This window comes from Ictidomys tridecemlineatus, chromosome 8 (genome assembly GCF_052094955.1).
Source record: "Ictidomys tridecemlineatus isolate mIctTri1 chromosome 8, mIctTri1.hap1, whole genome shotgun sequence".
NCBI lineage: Eukaryota > Metazoa > Chordata > Mammalia > Rodentia > Sciuridae > Ictidomys > Ictidomys tridecemlineatus.
Window position 1 is genome coordinate 5,811,423 of NC_135484.1, and position 19,424 is coordinate 5,830,846.

Below are 19,424 nucleotides of genomic sequence, written 5' to 3' on the forward strand. Positions count from 1 at the left end.
TGTCATCTTCCCTTATGACAATTGTTTTTCTAGTTTTAGGAGACAATATTTTGGTAGGACTTGAATGGAAAAAATCTGTTCTTCGAGAAGCAGCTCTGGTCTCAGGCAAGATTCTCTGTTTTTTTTTTTTTTTTTTTTTTTTTTAATAAACTTTTATTTTAGAACAGTTTTAGTTTTTCAGAAAAAAAGTTGTTAAAATAGTGTAGGAAGTTCTCTTGTGCCCCTATACCCAGTTCCTACTATTTTTAACATCTTATACTGTGATTCTGCATTTGCTTTAATTAGTGAACTAATGTTGTTGCAGTTTTGATTAATGAAGTCAGAAGATTTTTTGGATTGTCTGAGTTTTCCCTCCAGGTCCTTCTTCTCCTGCTAGATCCCAACCCAGGGATGCAGCACATCTAGTTGTCCTGTCTCCTTGGACTCCCCCACACTCTGAAGAGCTATCAGACTTTTCTCATATTTGATGACCTTGAAAGTTTTCAGGAGTTCTGTAGAGTGTCCCTCAATGGGGTCTTATCTGATGTTATTGGACTGGGGTCACGCTGGGGTTATGTGGTTCTGAGAGGACAGCTGCTGAGATAAAGTGCCCTTCTTGTCATATCAGATCAAGGGTGTGACTTACCAATGACTTTCTTGTGGACGCTGGCCTCATCACCTCACCAAGGTGTGTCTGTTGGGTTTCCTGCACTGGGGAGATTCTCCTGTGCCAACTTTGCGCATGTTTTGCGGGGAAGGAAATCAGCCCGTACGGACTTAGCACAGTCCACATTTAAAAGTTAGGGAGTTACATTCCACCTCTTTGAGTAGCTCTTTCCTGAAGCTGAGCTGCTTTGAGTCTGCTGAGAGTCTTCAACTGTAAGGGGTCAGCCAGAGATGTAGTGGACAGACGTGGCGACCCCCTTTCTGACTCTCCCATCATGGATTTCCATCACTCTCCTCAGAGGCAGGTTTACCAGGCTCTGATTTTGCATCCTCAAGCCTGGAAGACTGTTTTGCCTCCTGTGTGCAGGCCACCTCCTGCCAGGCAGACCGCACCTGGCTTCGTGCTGAGAGCTGGGAAGTCATTTCCTGCAGCGGCTTTATCTCTAGTGGGTTACTCAGGGGTTTCAAAATGAGAAATTCCTGGCTTTCATTTTTTTGTTGTTGTTGTTGTTGTTTAAACTGTGGCAGTGAGTATGGGGGGAGAAAATGAGGTTTCTGACCACATAGAACTTAAAAGATGATTAGGAATCAAGAATTGTGTAAGAACCTATTCAAGGAGATATCAGACAGCTTATCATCAAGTTGTGTGATACAGGTAATAGTTTAAAAAGGGTCATAGCTAATAGTAATATGCATCTTTATAATAACACAATAAATATATTGCTCAAAACAATTGTTTTTTTTTAAATGTCAATGGTGGTGTAAATGAATATATACTGGTCAAACTTGCACTCTGTATCAAATTTAACCCTGGATTGTAAATGTTCTTTTTCATACTTGGTATTTTTCTGGATTTAATAAAGAAGTCAATAAAATACAAATTTAAAATGTACAATAGAGTACCCAATTTGGCACTTGATTTATCTAGGCTTATAAAATCTGAGTATAAATATGTATTTTAAAACATATGTTTACACACCTACAAGCATATCTATCTATCTAGATAGATAGATAGATAGATATATCCTTTCTGATTATTTAGTAGATTAAAACATCATAGACTAATTACACACACACACACACAGTGTGTTATTATATGTATGCCGTGCACATAGTTTTGTTAACTCGGATATGAACATAGTCATACACACACACACAAATGACCATGCACATGTGTCCTTGTGTTATTACTTCTTAAGCTGGGTCTCAGTGACTGGAAGTCTCCTACAGGTTTCACGATCAGGGCCCGGGGGTAAATACCTAAGAAGCTTAGTCCTTCAGCAAGTGACCTAAACAATGAACGCAAGGAATCGGGGCTGAAGTAGGTTTTGCTTAGTAGATGCTGAAGCTCTCCCGTGAGATGCACTCAGCTGAGGCAAAGGCTCCACAGTGCGGACATGTGGCTAGAACATGGTGGCAGCTGGGTGGAAGAGCAGTCTGAGGTGAGCTTGGAGAGGCTGGTAGAGGCTGACCACTGAGGACTCAGTAATCAGTAAAGGGTGGACGTTTTCTTCTGAGGACAGAGGGGGCTCACAGGAGAGTTAGGGCTGAGTAGTGACTTGATCTGATTTACTTGAGTAAAAGAAAAAGTCCCCTGACGGCTCCGTGGAAATGAATCCACAACACCAAGGAGGCAGGGAGACTAGCTAGGTGGCCACAGTGGCAGTCTGGGAACTGCCACTTAGCAGCTTAGAACACAATGGCATTTGTGAAAAGTAAGAGTTCGGCAGTTTGGTGATATATTTTTAGATGTAGTTAACAATGTTTATGGATGAATCAAAGACACTAGGAATAAGGAAAAGTGTTGAGACAGGGTTGGTGTGGGAGGAGAATGTTCATGTTAATGAACCTCTTGAGCATCCACATGGAGTGCCTCAAATGCTGCTAGATACAGGGAGAGGTCTAGGGAGGTGGCACTCCTGGGAGTAAAGATTTGGGAGCTCCTGACATATCCTTGCATTAGCATGGGATTAGATGTGGTTGCCTAGGAGAATACATGGATAAGAAACAGTCCAAAAAGACCTGGGTTATCCCAGAATCTGCAGCTAAAACAAAGGAGAATAGTCCAAAGATGAAGCTGTCCTGTGTTGTAGGAGAAAACCAGGAGGATGTGGCACCAGGTATCAAGAGAAAAGGCCATATCAGAACAGGAGGCTGGGGTGGTCAAGAACTTGTCTAGCGTGCACAGTGCTCCGGGTTCAATTCCAGCCAACAGTATGGAATACCTATGAAAAGGCAAATGTTGTAAGAGAGAAGTGATGACGGGATTAGAAATGTGCAGGACATGGCTTTAAGAGCAGTCTTCAAATGTATATTTGCAAAATGATGTCAAATGTCTAAAAATGAAGAATATACGTATCAGAAGTTCTCAGTGAAATTTTTATGCAGAAAATGTGAGGGGAATGTGAGGAAGGCTGGCTTGCTTATGGTGGTGATGGCAGACTTGGTGATGTTCTCCAAGGTGAAGAGGAAACACCCTCAACCAGTGACCTTTGGAAACCTGAGCTTGGTTTTTTGTCACCCCAGGAGTATGAGTTCCTTTACTCACTGGGCTGCAGGTGGCGCTAAACAGCCTACAGAACCCAGGGCATTTCCTCCTGAGGCGGAATCGCCCTGTCCCCAGTCGGGCCAGCGGGTTTACTAGTTGACTGAGTGGTCTGCTGTGGGCTTTGCTTTTCTCGGTTTCTTTCAACAAAAATGTTGATGTTCATGCCATCTAAAAGTACTTCTACGTCAACCCTGTGGCAGTCCTGGGTCTCACTTTGATTAGTCTGCCTTACATCACCGTGTCAGAGTCACTCTGACCAGGGGAATAAATGTCACCACTGAACCAATGACTAGGTGGATGGGGTGATGCTCTAATCCAGTGCTCCAGCTGTCCCTGCTCTCATGCAGGAAGAGCAGAATGGCTGCTTGGAAAACATCCAGAGCCATGTAAGGATCCTCCTCAGAGGTGACTGATACCCTGGTCAGATTGTGCAAATAAAATGACCTTAAAAGAAATATAAAGACCAGACAACCAGGGATTCTTTTCCCTCTTCCTTTCCAGTCACTTCCTCATCCTCTGAGACTCCTGAGCCCTGGTTAGGGGCTCCTTATCTTTTTCCTTGGCGGGGAATTCTGGTGTTCAGTGATAATATGCTTTACTGATGATGCTTTTTGACATGGTGTTTACTTCTGGTGCTCTAATAGGTATCATTAAAATTATTAACACAATGCAAACTTCTAATGTAAGTTGAAGAAATGGAAACAAGCCAAATTCTGTTGTAACTCTTTATCCGCAGAAGTTTTCTGTATCTGATCAAAAAACCAGGAAATCTGTCTACTTTATGTAGTATTTACCCACTTTCCATCTAACCTGCCTCTGTTGCAATGGGTGTTGCTGTGACTAGTTCACCTCCTCTGGATGGCTAAAGGTGGGAACGATTTTAGGAGCACCAACTTGCCCTGTACTGAGTGCCCTGTTTTAAGGATTATTTCTGCTGCTCCTGGAATTTTCTTGTGCATCCATAATCTCAATAAGTCTTATGTAACAGGCACTTGAGGTTATATATATTACCCTCATTCAGCAGATAAGGACACTGAGAGTCAAGGTCACCAGATAACTTGTCTCAAATTATAAAATGAGCCAAGTGGCACATCCAGGATTTGAATTTCTTTTTTCTTGACTATAAAGATGTTCTGCTTTCTATAAGGGAAAGGGTGGGGTGCTGCCTCCTCTCCTCTTTTGGAAATCACAGCTGGAGTGAAGGAGCTAGTACAGATGGGACAGGACACATTTCTCACGTGTGTCAAAAAAGGCCAAGACCCACTGGAAATGACACCAGTCATTTTTCACATGGCATTCCATTATTGACCAGGTTATTTTTTCTTAAAAGTATTTCTTCTCATTCATGGAAATGTTTTAGTAGCCAAATACCTACTATGTATTTGGTTAATCTTTCTATTATATTTAGTTAATCTTTCTATTATAAATTTCACATTATATCTCAGACTTTCTATTCAGAAATATTCATTTCTATAGTATTTGTATGATTTATCCAAATTCATCTTGAGGTTTATAACTTCAAATGCTATATCTATAGAAAAATTTTGTGAAGACACCGATGACTTCAATAGTTGTACAGTTTTCTTGTACAGTTTTTACATTATTTTCCTTTATAATTTTTGCCTTTGCAATAAATTCCCATGATTTCAACCCCTAGAGAAACCCATCAACTGAGGATCTCTTGGGTTTTTGCAGTTTCTGAAAGCTTGTGTGTAGTTCCCAGCTGCTTCCTCCTAAATGCTCCCCCCACCCCCATGGTGTTTTGCTTTTTTCAGAAAATTTGTTCCCACTAGTAGGGAGTCAGATTTAGAACTGGGGCCGCGTCTTTGTCCTGTGTAGCCCTTGCCTGTTCTGGTCCTCACCTGGTAGATTGGCTGTCTGTAGTCTTTGATCTGAGGATACTGTGACTATATCTCAAGACCCTCAGTACATTTTTCTTTTCCTCCACTGTCAATCTACTTACAAGTACATCCATAGTACCCTCTCCTTGCATTGGGATTTTTTCAGGAATTTTCTTTGATTGGAACACTCGTCACTTCCAGTCCTTGCTTTTCCTAAACCTCCCCCATGCTAACCATGTGCCAGGCTCTTACTCTGGTGGCCTCTCTGACGCCACCTGCTCCCTTTTGTTGTTCTCATTTCACTGCATCTTAGACCATCATTCCTTGATCCTTGGTCTTAGCTTCTCGCTGGAGTTCTGGGGATTTTGTTTTGTTTGTTGTTTATTTTTAATCCCATTTTTTACTACTTATCAGTGAAGGGAATATCTGAATTATGTTAGGAAGGCCTTTTTTATCATTATTGTGATCTTTTTATTATCAGGGAAAGGAATGTGGACAATCCTGAGAATGTTTCAGGCATCCTATTACAGTAGAAATGGGATGAGTTTGAGAGTGAGATTGAACTGAATTTGAATTATGATTTCATTACAAAGAAGTTGATGTCCTTAGGAAAGTGACTTCAATTCTCTGGGCCTTCATTCACTGTTCTATTATAAAAGGACAATAATAGCAACCTGACCAGATCCTTGAGGGGCTCAGATAAAAGCTCCTGTGAAGTGTAGCATCTGGCATGTGTTAGTGCCTGATGATTATTGACATTGTAATTATTATTTTGTTTCAATTCAAGTTGAGATCTTCTAGTGCTACATTTAAAAGCAGTAAGGCAGTAAATGAATGAGAGTATCCACTCTTGAGAAGTTTACCATCTTTTAGAGAAGGTAAAATGAATGCCCCAAATAGTGAAGACATATTTAAATAGTCACCATTTTTGAAGGTTACTATCTAAGCACTTAAATATCTATTTAATGCATCACATAGTGTTGTCTGCAGTTTATTCCTAATTTTAAGATTAGGAACTAAGACCTGAAGAGTCTTGCCCTCAGCCTACAGAGTACACAAAGGAGCACATAGGATTGGTGACAGGTCTTCCTAACTCTGAAACATGTTGTTTTAATCAGCATTGTTCATCACTGTGTCCAAAAGACCTGACCAGAACAATTTTAAGGAGGAAAAGTTTATTTGGGGGCTCATGATTTTAGAGGTCTCACTCCATAGATGGCTGACTCCATTCTTCAGGGCCTAAGGCAAGGCAGAACATCATGGTGGAAGAGTGGAAGAAAGCAGCTCAAAATATCATACTGGGAAGCAGAGAGCGTCTCCAATTACCACATACAAAATATAAACCCCAAAGGCACGCCCACAATGACCCACTACCTCCAGCCACACCTTACTGGCTAGTCACCTCTCACTTGATCCCTATGAGGGGATTAGTGCACTGACTGGGTTAGGCTCTCATAACTCAATCATCTCACCTCTAAACTTTTCTGCATTGTCTCACACATGAATATTTGGGGGACACACCTCACATCTAAACCATAACACTGTTCTTCTGACCCCAGTGGTATGCTGCTTCCCCGAGGAGTGTGCCGTGTGGAGTGAGAGGTGCACCATGAATGCCCCTGAGCCCTGAATAGGCAAGGTCAGTTTCTTGCTGGGGCTGGTAGGAGAGGCCCCCTGAAGGATATCCCACTTGGACATGAGGGGCTGGGATTCAGCAGAAGAGATGAAGGCGGGGCTTGAATAAAGGGAAGACATTGAGTGCTAGAGTGTTCTGGGAGCAGTTCATTAGCAGAATACCTGCAGGAACTAACCTAGAACATGCTGGAGTGTGGTTTGTGCCAGAGGAGGGGCCTTGCCTTTTCTTCCCAGAGGACAGGATGAGGCTTTGAAGGATTTGAATGGTGCACAAGGTCAGAGCTCTGAATTAGTAAAACTTATTTCGCAGAATGGAGTAAAGCGTTTGGGGAAGGGAAAAGTGAGGACCAAGACTCCAGTCGGGAAGCTAGTGCAAGAATCTTGAAAAGATTTCACAAGAGCCTGTCCTAGGGTAGTGAGGGGAGGGACGGCAAGGAAAGGCAGGAAGCAGGGAGAGACTGAGGAGGTGCAGGTGCGGGGCAATGATGTTAAGTGACAAGACAGCCTGCCGACAGCGGGGGTTCAGCCTGTGGTCCCCTGGAACATGCTTCCAATAGAGCCATGAAGGGGTTGGCTTTAAAAGAGAAGCAAATAATTGCATCTGTAGAGCGGATGGAGCCTCTCGCCCGGACCACGGGCTTGTGTAGCCGGAGGGGCTGTCCCCCAGTCTACAGCCTGGCTGGGATTTTCTGTTTAACACGTTGCCTTTGATTTTTAACAGTGGAGGAGCCAGACTTGGTTGGGGCTGTCTGAGCTTCTGAGCTGAATCTCTGGCAAACTCTGGGGATCTCCCAGTTCCAGCCAGGCAGCCGTTTCCCAAAATGGATGTCAAAGGGAAAAGGCCATGTTGGTTTGCGGGTCACTAATGTGTGAAAGGGAACCCCACAGGGAACCCTGTTTTCCCCAAACATTGCTCTACTGTATTAAGTTTCTGTTAATACAGTAAGTGAAAGAAAGTCTGTGCCTTTCACTGAAGGGCAGGTGAGGGGTAAACGGGTTCAGAAGGGCTGCCGCTGCCTTTAAGGGCTTCGAGTAACTCTGGCTCTTTCCTCTCCTCCTTCTTGGTCAGTGTTTGTCAGATTCAACTCCAGCCACGGTTTCCCTGTGGAGGTCGATTCTGACACCAGCATCTTCCAGCTCAAGGAAGTGGTTGCTAAGCGACAGGGGGTTCCAGCTGGCCAGCTGCGTGTGATTTTTGCAGGGAAGGAGCTCCAGAATGACTTGACGGTGCAGGTGAGTGGCCCTGGGTGGGTCTTTCCTGGGACGCGGCCAGCCCCACGGCTGACGCTGCTTACTCTGCCAACTGACATTCGTGCCCGAGATCTAATAGAATAAATAGTGCCTGGGGATTCCTTGAACTTTCCTCCACACTGCTTCATTAATTCTGACCTTCTTAATTATGCATTAAAACAGCAAGCAGGAAGGGTTGGAAGAACAAGCTGCGTTGAGGAGAGGGGGAGAGGACCCGCGAGCTGGGCTTGGTGGACAAATGTTTACTGACTCCAGGAGCAGCCAGGCACAGTTTCTGGGTCTGTTCAATTTCTACCTTACTTATTCCATTTGAATCTTAATGAAGAAGGATTCGACTAAATGGTTCCCGTCAGGCTGCTCAGTCCCTGCGCTGGAGGGATTTGTAACCCGACTGTGACCCCTGGAGGACAGTCAAAGCCGCTGCTCCAGGCACTAGAGCTGGCGGGGCTCAGGCCCCTTCACAGCTGGCTCAGAGAATACCCTGCCGGGGATGGGAGCGCCCCTTCCTGAGCTGGCCAGGAAGGAAGTCTGCAGCCGCAGAAAGACCCCTTTGTGTGCAGTTTCTCCACTCTTCAGTCAAGTCGCCCCTAGAATAGGCCCCGACATGATGGGTGAGCTGTGCTTCCATGGCACCTTGCCACTCCGCCACCCTTGAAGCCAGATGCAACAGAAGTCATGATTTTGGTAGGAATGGGAGGAATTAGTTAGGCGTTGATGGACAGCCCCACAGAGCCGAGGAGCAGCAGTTGAAACCTTGGTTTGTTGTGGGTGCCTGCAGACAGAGGGCACAGGTCCTGAAATGACAGTGGGGGCAGGAAGGAGGAAGTCCTGTGATGGGGAAGGACCCGGGACACATTTCCCCCCCTCTCTTAAGGAACACCCATTAATTGCTCTCCTGTTTATAACTGTGTGTGACCACTGCTGTGCCTGGGGGCTCAGTGTCTGAGTGCCAGGGTCCTCTGTCCTGGTATCCACATCCTATCACTGCCTCTTCTGTGCCCTGATATTTATTGCTTTGTGAAATGCTTTTGGAATGTGGGTACACAAAGAAGCTATAGAAATGCAAATTGCCCCTGTCATTCTCCTGCCTCTCCCGATGCTGGTGGTGAGACAAGAAGCTTTGTGCACAAACTGCTGTGCTTTGCTTTCAGGCAATTTGATTTTATAAGGGAAGTGCATGTGCTAAAAACTGTTTTGATTTTTTTTTTATTTCAGTCAACTAAAAAGCTTTTCACTGTAGTTGTCAACCTCTAAATCCAAGAATGTTTCCTTCAAAAATAAATGATTTTAAAACAGCCCCTTGAATCCATATATATAACCAGAATTTTCTCAGGCTCCTCCTTTCTACCATGTAGACTGGTTGGTGAAACAATTAGCTATTTCATATTCAGTTAGATGAATCACTACTGATTATTGATTTTACAGACATCAATGCATAAGATATTTTTATTGATTGGAGAGTCTCTATTTTGTCAAATACTTGCAATAGTCTGGGCTTCTCAGGGGTTCAGTGGAAGACAAAACTCAGCTCCTATCTTCATCTGGAACTCTCTATCTGGGGATCTGAAACCAAAAGACATGTTGAATTGAGCCATATGGAATTACCATTTTCAAAGATAAAATCATCAGCAATTTCATGAGGTTGAATTTAATAGTTACAGGGTGTCAAACATCATCATCAGTGTATTACCACTGAAGTTCTAAAGCATCATGAAATTTTAAAGATGGAAAGAGCACAGCTGATTAGGAGTCACCGGCAAAGCCCTCCTGGAGTAACAGAATGCAAGTGACCCCCTGCCCTAGGGATGAACACAGAGAGTGCGAGGCCAGAAGGCCGGCTGCTGCTCCTCTAGAACAGAGAGGAGATGTGGAGGGTGGGAAAGCCACGGAGCTTGGAGCTGTACTTGACAAATCTTGAGTGACTTGGCATTGTAGTTCATTCCTAGAGAACTGGAGAAACGGGGTGTCCATGGGAGAAACAGGAATATGAAGTCCAGTTGTGGGCAGGGTGGTGACCTGTTATGAATGGTGAGAGTGGGTGCTGGCAGGGTGCCTGTGCGGAGATGTCTAGCTGGCCGCTGAGAGCAGCTCTGGAGAGTGGAGGGCACACTCTAGGACCCTGGGCACAGGGAGCATGCCTATACAGTTGCTGGAGTAGGTACAGGTATGGAGGGGCAGAGGGTGAGGTCACATGTGCGTTTCCTTCAATTTGTATCAAAGGGAGAAACCACCGCAGAAGGCGCCTCAAAAATCTACACTTTTGAGGTCAATCTGAAGAACCTCTGAATTTTGAGGATAAAAGGAAAATTTAAAAATTTCCTGCTCCAATGAAGGAGCATATAAAGGTAGAGAAGCAGTGACTGATGTTTTGGATACAGAATATATAATCAGAATATAAAATACAAAATGCTAGGTCCACACCGATTTTAAACAGAGTTGGCAAAGTGTGAAAAGGGAGGCCCTGGTGAAGTGGAGCATGTGGGCTGTGGAGAGATGGCGGGTGAGGAGGAACTCCTTTGGCTTAACGACTGGTGACTGGGGCCCCCAGGTCTTTAGTCCAGGAAAGTAGCTGGGCTCAGCTTGCCACTGAGGGAGCTGCGGAGAAGGAGGTCCACACCATGCTGCACCGCAGCTCCTCCCTGGCCCTTATCAGAGCTGATGTCTGCAATGTCACAATTGATGTGGACATAGCACTTTATATTTTATATTCTGATTATTTTCCAACATTACATCGTATTCATTTTCCATGTTGTATCATCTTCATTTCTAAGTGTATGAATAATAGTCTGTAGTGTTTGCATCATAATTTAGCTCTTAATTCATTACTGGAGCATCTAGTTTTTAATATCAGATTGAGGATAACAGTTATTAGATGTATATTACACAGTTAGAGAATTTGGATTTTTGTCTCCATTTGCTCCTTTGTAAAACAAAAATGGTAGAACCTATCTTTTTGCAGTTTTGTGGGGGATAAATTGGTTTATTTATATGCAGCTCTTACATACAGTAAACACTGTAAATGTCAGCAATTACTGGCATTGTCAGCATCATGATTGTCATCATCATTACAATTACTTCAGAATCTAAATTAGCAGCCTCCATTCATCATGGATCTTGGGTGCGTTTGCAGTAAGTAAGAGGGAAGACAATGGTAACAGTGCAAATACCTCACTGCACTGCTCTGCCTATGTGTGCATGACATTTATACGTTCTCACCAGAAAGAACTCTGCGGGTTTGTGAGTAAACCGTATGGGTTTATAAATAAAGTCTGTGGGTTCATAAATAAGTTTTTGACCATTTTAATACATAGGTTTAACTCATCTTAAGAATTGTAGAATGTGAATTTAGCAAGCTTGAAAAGACTTAGTTCTCCTAAACAAATTTAGTAAAAATAGAAAACTGTAACTGAAGTGCTCAGAAAAAATCATAATTAGCAGAATAGAATAGACATTATGATTACTGTATGTTTATAGGTGACTCTATGGCCAGTGTGATTCTGCAATCTGTACAGTCAGAAAAATGAGAAATTATACCCCAATTGATTCAAGTGTATGAATTGCCAAGATCATTGTAATGTCATGGGTAGCTAATAAAAAAAATTAAAAAAATTATAATAGTATTATTGCCTTTAAAATATATTTTCATAAAGCAAATATCTGCCACACATTGTGTTTGTTAGAAGCAAATTGGAAAGTTACATGATTTTTTCCTCCTTTATAAGCAATGTTTATGTGCATGTTCTTAATCTCTTGTTTCTATCTACACGTTATATACATTAATCTTTGACACATTAGTCCCAATGTTTGATATTATGAGTATTGCAATGGAGTATTCAGGACCCATTCAATGATGGGTCACCCTTTCTCCAACGCCCCAAATCTGACCCATGCCAAAATTTCTGAAATCACCTCTATAATTTTAACTTATTATTCAAAATTTTATAAGAAAAGTAAGATTCTAATATAGTTAAATTTACCCAAACTGGTAAACTTTACAACTAGATGAATTGTTAAGATAGCAGGGACTTGAGAATTTATATAGATTTTGTCTAAAAAAAAATCGTGTTCATATCAGCTATATTATTATTCTCATCAGTACATTTACTAGTCAGAGTCTCACAAGAAACAGAACCAATAGAATGTGTATATATTACATACAGGCAATGTGCTGTACTCCATCTACCTAGTCAAATGTTAATCTCATTGAGAAACATTCTTACAGACTTATGTAGAATAATGTCGACCGAGGATCTGCATGCCCCACAGCTTTACCATGTTGACACATACGATTGATTAACCATCATACAGCCAAGACAATGTTAATGCAATAGTGAAGTTATTCTGTTCATATGATATCTGTAATAATGAATCTGATTTTCAAAATAAAAATATAGCTGTTCATTTTCATAGGAAGTTTTGTTTGATAGGATTTATCTAGATGTTCATAAGTTCTTTTAAACAAATATTCAATTTTATGATAATTTAAATGTATGTATTTATTTGGAGACCGTCATTTCATAAAACTGGTCATTTTAGTAACTCTCAAAGGACATCAGTTTATTATTATCATTCTTCTGAGATTTATGACATTAAAAATATGAATTTAGAAGATCAGGAATATTTGGACATTAATAGTTAATGTTTTAAGTATTAACAAAAACTAAATGACTCTGAGAAATCAAATTATTTAATTGACTATGTTTTTATTGATATATACAGTACATATTTCAAAATCAGTGAAAATTGGCTTTCACTGATAAGGTAAACCATGGCTGGTGGTTAGAAGAATTCAAGTTCCTGTAATCTGCAAGAAAGTTTGCCTATTATTATAGGAAAAATTACAAACATCATATTAGTCTAATAATTTTTTTAAAAAACCACACAAGGATGTTGTGAATGCCTTAAACCACTTCTAACTTAAGTAAATGTTGTTAAACTAAATTCTTGAAAGTTAGTATTAATGTCCTTTAAATTTTTCACCACATTATTGTTTCCTTTTCAAAATATTTGGGATATAATTTTTTGGATTATAGAATTCGTATATTAGTTAAAAAAAGTTAAACCATAGGGAAACATATACTAGCAGACCCCTATATGAACTGATAATATGTATTTTACCTTAATGATAATAAGGGATATTATCACTTATCATAATTTTATTAATTTTCTTTTAATCCTTTCAGATTATCTTATATTTTAATAGAATTATGAGTTTAAGTATATCTGAGAACAATGAAAAATATCCCTTGATGTTTATGGAACTTTTATTGGAGCACAGGTTAGTGATCTTAGGTTTGAAAAGATGGCAAATTATGTTCTCATATAAAAGTTTCATTTTAAATGCTTGGCAATTACATGTTAAATTGGTGTTCGGTGGCTCATTTCTTTGTCACAATTCTAGCATTCTTTGGTATTCTTATAATTCTAGCATATATATTTGCAACTATTTTACTATTTACCCTTTACCATCCTAGATGTTATGCTTTATAGTAAAAACACAAGATATAAAGTGAGAATTTCCTGCTAAGAAAATAAAGTGGCCCCTGCAGATGAGCTACTTAACATTTACACTGAGGAATGCTGAATCACCACTTGGTGTGTGGAGGAGGGTGCACTCATGGGAGGTGAATATGCCTGCTGTTTTCATGATCATCATAGATAAGATAACCAAATATGCAAAGTAGAACACTTTGGAGAATGAAAAAGACACCATTAACAATTACAAGTAGTAATTATTCCCAGATAAAGGTTTATGCTGACAGTGTCCTGGGCAAGCTGACATGTGGTCACCTGAGGCATGGGCAGGATTTCTCACACTTAAGAGTCTCATCTTCTTTTAGGAGGAGAATATATCTTGGTGCCTCACTCTAGGTACTTTGGGAGATGATAACTTCAGCCACAGGCTCATGAAAATTTTAAAAATTAAAAAAAATAAGTGGGGCTATCTTTTTAACTGGCAAATGATATGTGTAAGGTGTGATATAATTGGCATCACAACTTCTTAAAAAATTCATTGAATTCCCAGTTCCTAGAGAATATAACCACAGGCCATTTTGAGAAGTATTATAAGAGCATAGTTATTTTCTTTATATATTCATTGGATCCATTTTTTCATCGTCAAAACTTTTATGAGGTTTGAAGAATTAAAGGAAAAATGGAAAAAAAATGTGGACATTAAAAACCAGATGAGCTGGCACAGGCTCCGCTTCGTGAGGCTGGAAAACACGCTCTGTTCCCTTCACCCTGCAGTGAGCATGTTCAGAAGTGAGGTCATCGGCTGTGGTACAAACACCTGAGCATGGGAAGGTGACTGGGAGAATGCAGACCCTCGGGGCCCAGGACCCAGGGAAGAACGCAGGGATGAGTTTCTGGAGTGTTCTTTTACTACATTATCCCAGACTTGGAGCTGAGAAACTGTCAACCTGAAATGCCAAGATCCAGGGATGGTGTCCCCAGGCACCATAGAAAGCTGTTAGACAATAACCAGTTTGCTCCAGCCCAAGACCAAAGGAAAGCTGAAGCCAGCACACCCCAACAGCACTGGCAAAGGCCAGGTGGAGAGCCTGGATTTCTGAGGTATAATGCACTTTGGGTGAGCTCTGCAGAAGAATGGAAAAGGTAGGGCAGAGTCATCCAACTGGAGATGGAAGAATAGACGTCCCAGTCTTCACAACACAGAGAAAAGAGTCTGGGAAACAACCACCAAACAGCCTCAGAGACCTGTGGGACTGTAGGGAGCATTTAAAGTTTGTAACAGAAGCCCAGAAGGGAGGATGAAAGTAAACTTTGGCTCAGAGAAACAGTGGCTGGAAACTTCCCATACATCTCAAGAGACACACAATTACAGGTTCATGAAGGTAAGCAAACCCCAAACTGGAACAATCCAAAACAATCCATTCCAGCACACAACACAGAGGAACTTCCTAGAACTAAGACAAGGGAATATCTTGAAAGAAGCCGAGCAATATTACTCACCTATAGGGGTCAGGCAGTTTGAATGGCATCTGAAATCACCAAGGCTAGAAAGAAGGGCAAGATACTTTTCAAAGAAAGAAAAGAACTGTCAACCAGAATCCTATACCCAGTGAAACTATCCTTAGGAATCAAAGAGAAATCAGTACATTCTCACTTTTAAATAAATAAATAAATAAGAGAATTTGTTGCCAGCAAATTGACTCCAAAAGAATAGCCAAAGGAAGATCTCTAAACAGAAATGTTCCTCCGGAAGCAGAAGAGAGCAAGCACAAATACCAATAAATAAAACAGGTTTTCCTTCTACTCCTGAGTTTTCTAAATTGTGTTTGAGAGTTATGGCAAAAGCTTTACCACTGTCTAGCAAATCTAAAAACAGAGGAAACATTTAAGGCAAAAATATTGTAAATGAAGGTGTAAAGGAAGGTATGATTTGCAGGTTCTAGTAAAGTTTATAAATCTTATCTAGAGCATCCAGCAAAGTAACTGAACAGGTAAGATACAGAACGGTGACACCACCAAATGCTGGCAAGGTCGTGGGGAAAACCAAGTATTCATGTCTCATGTGCTGCTAGTTGGAAGGTCATATGGCAGAGTGACTCTGGGAAAAGTATGGAGCTAAATATCTATTTACCATGGGACACATAGTCACCTGCTTATCTGTTTATTTTAGAGAAGTAAAGACTTCTGTTCCCACACAAACCTGTGCATGAATGAATATAGTAGCTTTACTCACATTAGCCCAGACCTGGAAGCCACCCCTCTTTCAGCGGGATGATGGCTAACCACATGGTGGCACATCCATGCCATGCATCTGTTGTCCACAGCATAAAAGGAGCAAGCACCCAATGCTGACAGTACCCTGGATAGATCTGCAGGGCATCGTGCTGGGGGAAAGAAGCCAGTTCTGAAAGGTCACACCCAGTGCTTCCAGTCCCATAGCATTCTGGAAATGATAAAACAACAGAAACGGGTACAGAATAGTGATTGTCTGGGGTTCCAGAGAGGGTAGAAGCAGAGGAGGGAGAAGTCACGGCTGTGAAAGAGCAGCAGGAGGGACCCTGTGGTCTGGGTGTTCCACTGACTGGAACATGGTCCAGTGGTGATGTTGCACTAGTTTTGAAAAATGTTACCATTCAGGCAAAACCAGGGAAAGGTCCCCAGGATCTCAGTGTTGTTTCTTGCAACTGCTTAAGAACTTACGAGCACCTCAAAGTAAAGATTAATTGAAAAACAGAAACGAAAAAATCCCAGATTATTTATCCACGTTCAAAGAACAAATAAAACTCTGTTTTAGAAAGCAAGCTTGTTATTTCTATCTGTTTTAAAGGTAGAGTACTTAATGAATGAGTGATTTTAACATAAGAAATTAGAAAAATAATTGAACTAATAAGCAGACATTTAAGTTCTTTTTTTAAGAGAGAGGGAGAGAGAGAGAGAATTTTTTTAATATTTTATTTTTTAGTTATTGGTGGACACAACATCTTTGTTTGTATGTGATGCTGAGGATCGAACCCGAGCCGCACTCATGCCAGGCGAGCGCGCTACCACTTGAGCCACATCCCCAGCCCAAAGCAGAGACATTTAAAGACAAATTTTTACCAAGAGTATAGGTCTAATAAAACTTATAGAAATATTAAGGCGTCTCTTCATGGAATACTTAAACAGAATCTTTAGCACCTTACAGATCTGAATAGACATGATTAGTATTTATTCACAAAGCCTTTACAAATATTTCAACTAAACAGAAAATAAATAGTTCTTGACAATTGTGTAACCCAGTTGTACATATTTTCTGAACTCAATGGGAGTCATGTGCTATGGAAATAAATGATCACATCATATAACCATTGTGGTTATAATGCTGACAGAAAACATTCATTTAAAAAAATGCTTCCTTTTTATCAGCATCATACATTTAGGTAATGCAAAGAATTTAGGGATGCAATTGTTGCATTTGTAAATCAAATTTATTTAAAATTATTTTACTTTCTCTAGTGAATGCAGGACAGAAAAAGACTGGATAAATTTAAAGCATCAAATGCATTTCCTCCATGAATTTTTGTTTGTGGGTGAGAAAATTCTGCCGATGGCAGTGTAAATGGCCAATGAGATTCCTTCCCCCCATGATCATAGGAGGAAACCAAGCTAGACACCAGGATATCCAGAGGACAGCCATCTGATTTCCTGCACATAAGCGTGCATACAGTTGGACAAAGGACACTCAGTCTGCAGGACTTTGCCAAGCTTCTGCCCTGAGGTGTGCCTGCTGGGGGCACTCACGTGGCTTCCTTCATTAGGTACAGAGACACCCTCCTATGGGGAACTGGCTGATTCCTGCAGGAGCTGATATGTACTGCTCCAGGTCACAGTCTGGAATCGCAAGGTGATCATCCGTACAGAGCAAATGCCCACTTCAAGAGACCCTGGTTTCATCTGCGTTTGTCAATCACAAAGAATCCCGGCATTGCTCACCTCTTTGCTTAATTTGGAACTCTCAGAAATATCATTTTCCTTCTGAAAGAAAGTCTTGCCATTCCTGCTCCCCGTGAACTGAGGCACCATCTTCAAGGATTGCCATGGATAAGCACCCATCTGAAGGAAAGGGAGCTGAGGTTTCCTGAGCTCCAAGAGGCTGAGGATGCCTATTATTTAATAGGCTGACCTCTCACCATTTTCCTCCTGGGGCTCAGGTTCCTAAGCAGGCCTTGTCGAGGGAGTGAGGTTCAGGAGGAGCCTGTGCCCAGACCTTAGTGTAGCATGCATTTTATTAGATTGTTGGGCAGGAGCCTGTCTCATGGGAAACTTGACAAACGAAAGAGATCACACACCATGAAACATTATTAGCATTCACTGAAGTCCTGGTTCCACACATTCTGTCCTGTTGACTCCATTATCTAACTCTGATTCCTCTCCCCAGTTGCATGACATCTGACATTTGGTTTAATAGAGCCATCATGCTTTAGAGAAGAATTGAAGAAACAAGAGTTTGTGCCTATACCTACTACATTAGTCCCCCAATTAGATTCTTTACCCAAATTCAACCTTTCCCTCCTTTTACCAGATAATTGTCTCAGCTCTACCATTATTGTCAGAGAACAATAACAATTTTATGTGAAAAAGCTCTTTGGAAACTTGTATACCAGAGTCACTTATGGTGAATAAACATGAAAGTACATGCTCTCCTTCATTTATTATTTGTAGATGGACTTGGATGATAGCTTCAGTTAGTGGATCAACCTCAGTAGGTGCCTACTCTGAATTTTATTTTCTTTTGCTCTAAGTTAAATGACAGATCAAGTTAATGTGTGTTATTAGAGTAGTTTATTCTGGAGACACAGAAAGGAAAACTTAAGTGGGAAAGGAACAGTTGTGCTTTCCTGGTGTGCTGTGCTCAGCTTTTAAAGGATTAGGTTTACTTTTTGTGCAACTGTAGTCCTCATGAGCTGTTTAGCCGCAGAAGCCTAATTAACAGATATTAACCTTAGATCAGTGAATGGAGCCACAGTGGCTTTTCTGACACCTTGAACCTGTGTGGAGAGTCTGTCCTTTGGTCCTGTGCTAAAGCAGAGGATACAGATTCATCAAATGGAAACAAAACCTGGGGTGTTCCTGATCGGTTGTGCACACGCATGATTTACACACTTAGTACAGGCTCCAGTATCCATGATTTATAGATTAAAAAATTGTATTTGTTTTAGCTCATTGTGCATATGGATCTTTACACAATCACACATCTATTTGGGGAATGCAGTTCTTGGTAAGAAATTACAGTTTTTGTGGGTAAACCCCAATTTTTTGCCAACTTCCTTTCATTGAGGGTTTTATTTTGCCACCATCTGTTTGTCTGGTCAGTTTGCGTTCAGAGGTGTCACTCAACTGAGATTTAATATGTTGACTAATTATGACACAGAGCTTTGCTTTTTAAATTTAAAAAGTGTTCTGACATCAGAGGGAGAAATGAGGAATGGGAGATTCCATTGATGTTCATGTTTCTGTATTTCAAATATATGGGCTTTCGAAAGCTCAATACAGGTTTTGCCAAAGAGATGTTCTGTTCATTTTTACATCTTTAAGTATTTTAGAGGCAGTTGGATCTGTGTCTTTGAATTTCATTTGCGCATGATTCATCCAAACATTGTTCTGAATGGAAAAAAAATAAAAACAAAAACTTGAGACATTTCTCAAGTTATTTAAAGCCAGGACACTGAGCACTTTAGAATCTACTTCAGAACCTACTAAAATTTACCTGTTGTACACCTCAGAATCAGTTCTCACTTTGAGCAAGTGAGATGTGTTTTGTTCTCATAGAAGTCTAAATAGCTTTCACAAGTTTTGTGAAAAGGAGTTTTGTGGTATCATCCCACATAGGCTCATCGCCATAAATAACAGAGAAGGTAAAGTTTCTAGAATGTGGCTCGCTGGATGAAGTCCTTGAAGTGCTACTAGATTTGCTTCTGCCCTGATAAAGACTGTCTGGGTTACCATCACCTAAATTCTTTAGCCTTTGTTTCCCTTGCACTTATAATGGG

General features: G+C 41.0%; 1 protein-coding gene across 9 annotated transcripts in view; it reads left to right on the forward strand.

The window, feature by feature from the left end:
- The window catches only part of Prkn (parkin RBR E3 ubiquitin protein ligase), a 1,217,693-nt gene that overhangs the window by 212,911 nt on the left and 985,358 nt on the right, over window positions 1–19,424 (forward strand). For 8 of the 9 annotated variants that reach the window (XM_078018778.1, XM_078018779.1, XM_078018774.1 and 5 more), the window contains exon 2: window positions 7,739–7,902. In XM_078018778.1, the coding sequence (XP_077874904.1) occupies window positions 7,739–7,902 (164 nt within the window). Of the gene's footprint in view, window positions 1–7,738; window positions 7,903–19,424 lie in introns of those variants that run through there. The other variant, XM_078018776.1, reaches the window with a different exon arrangement.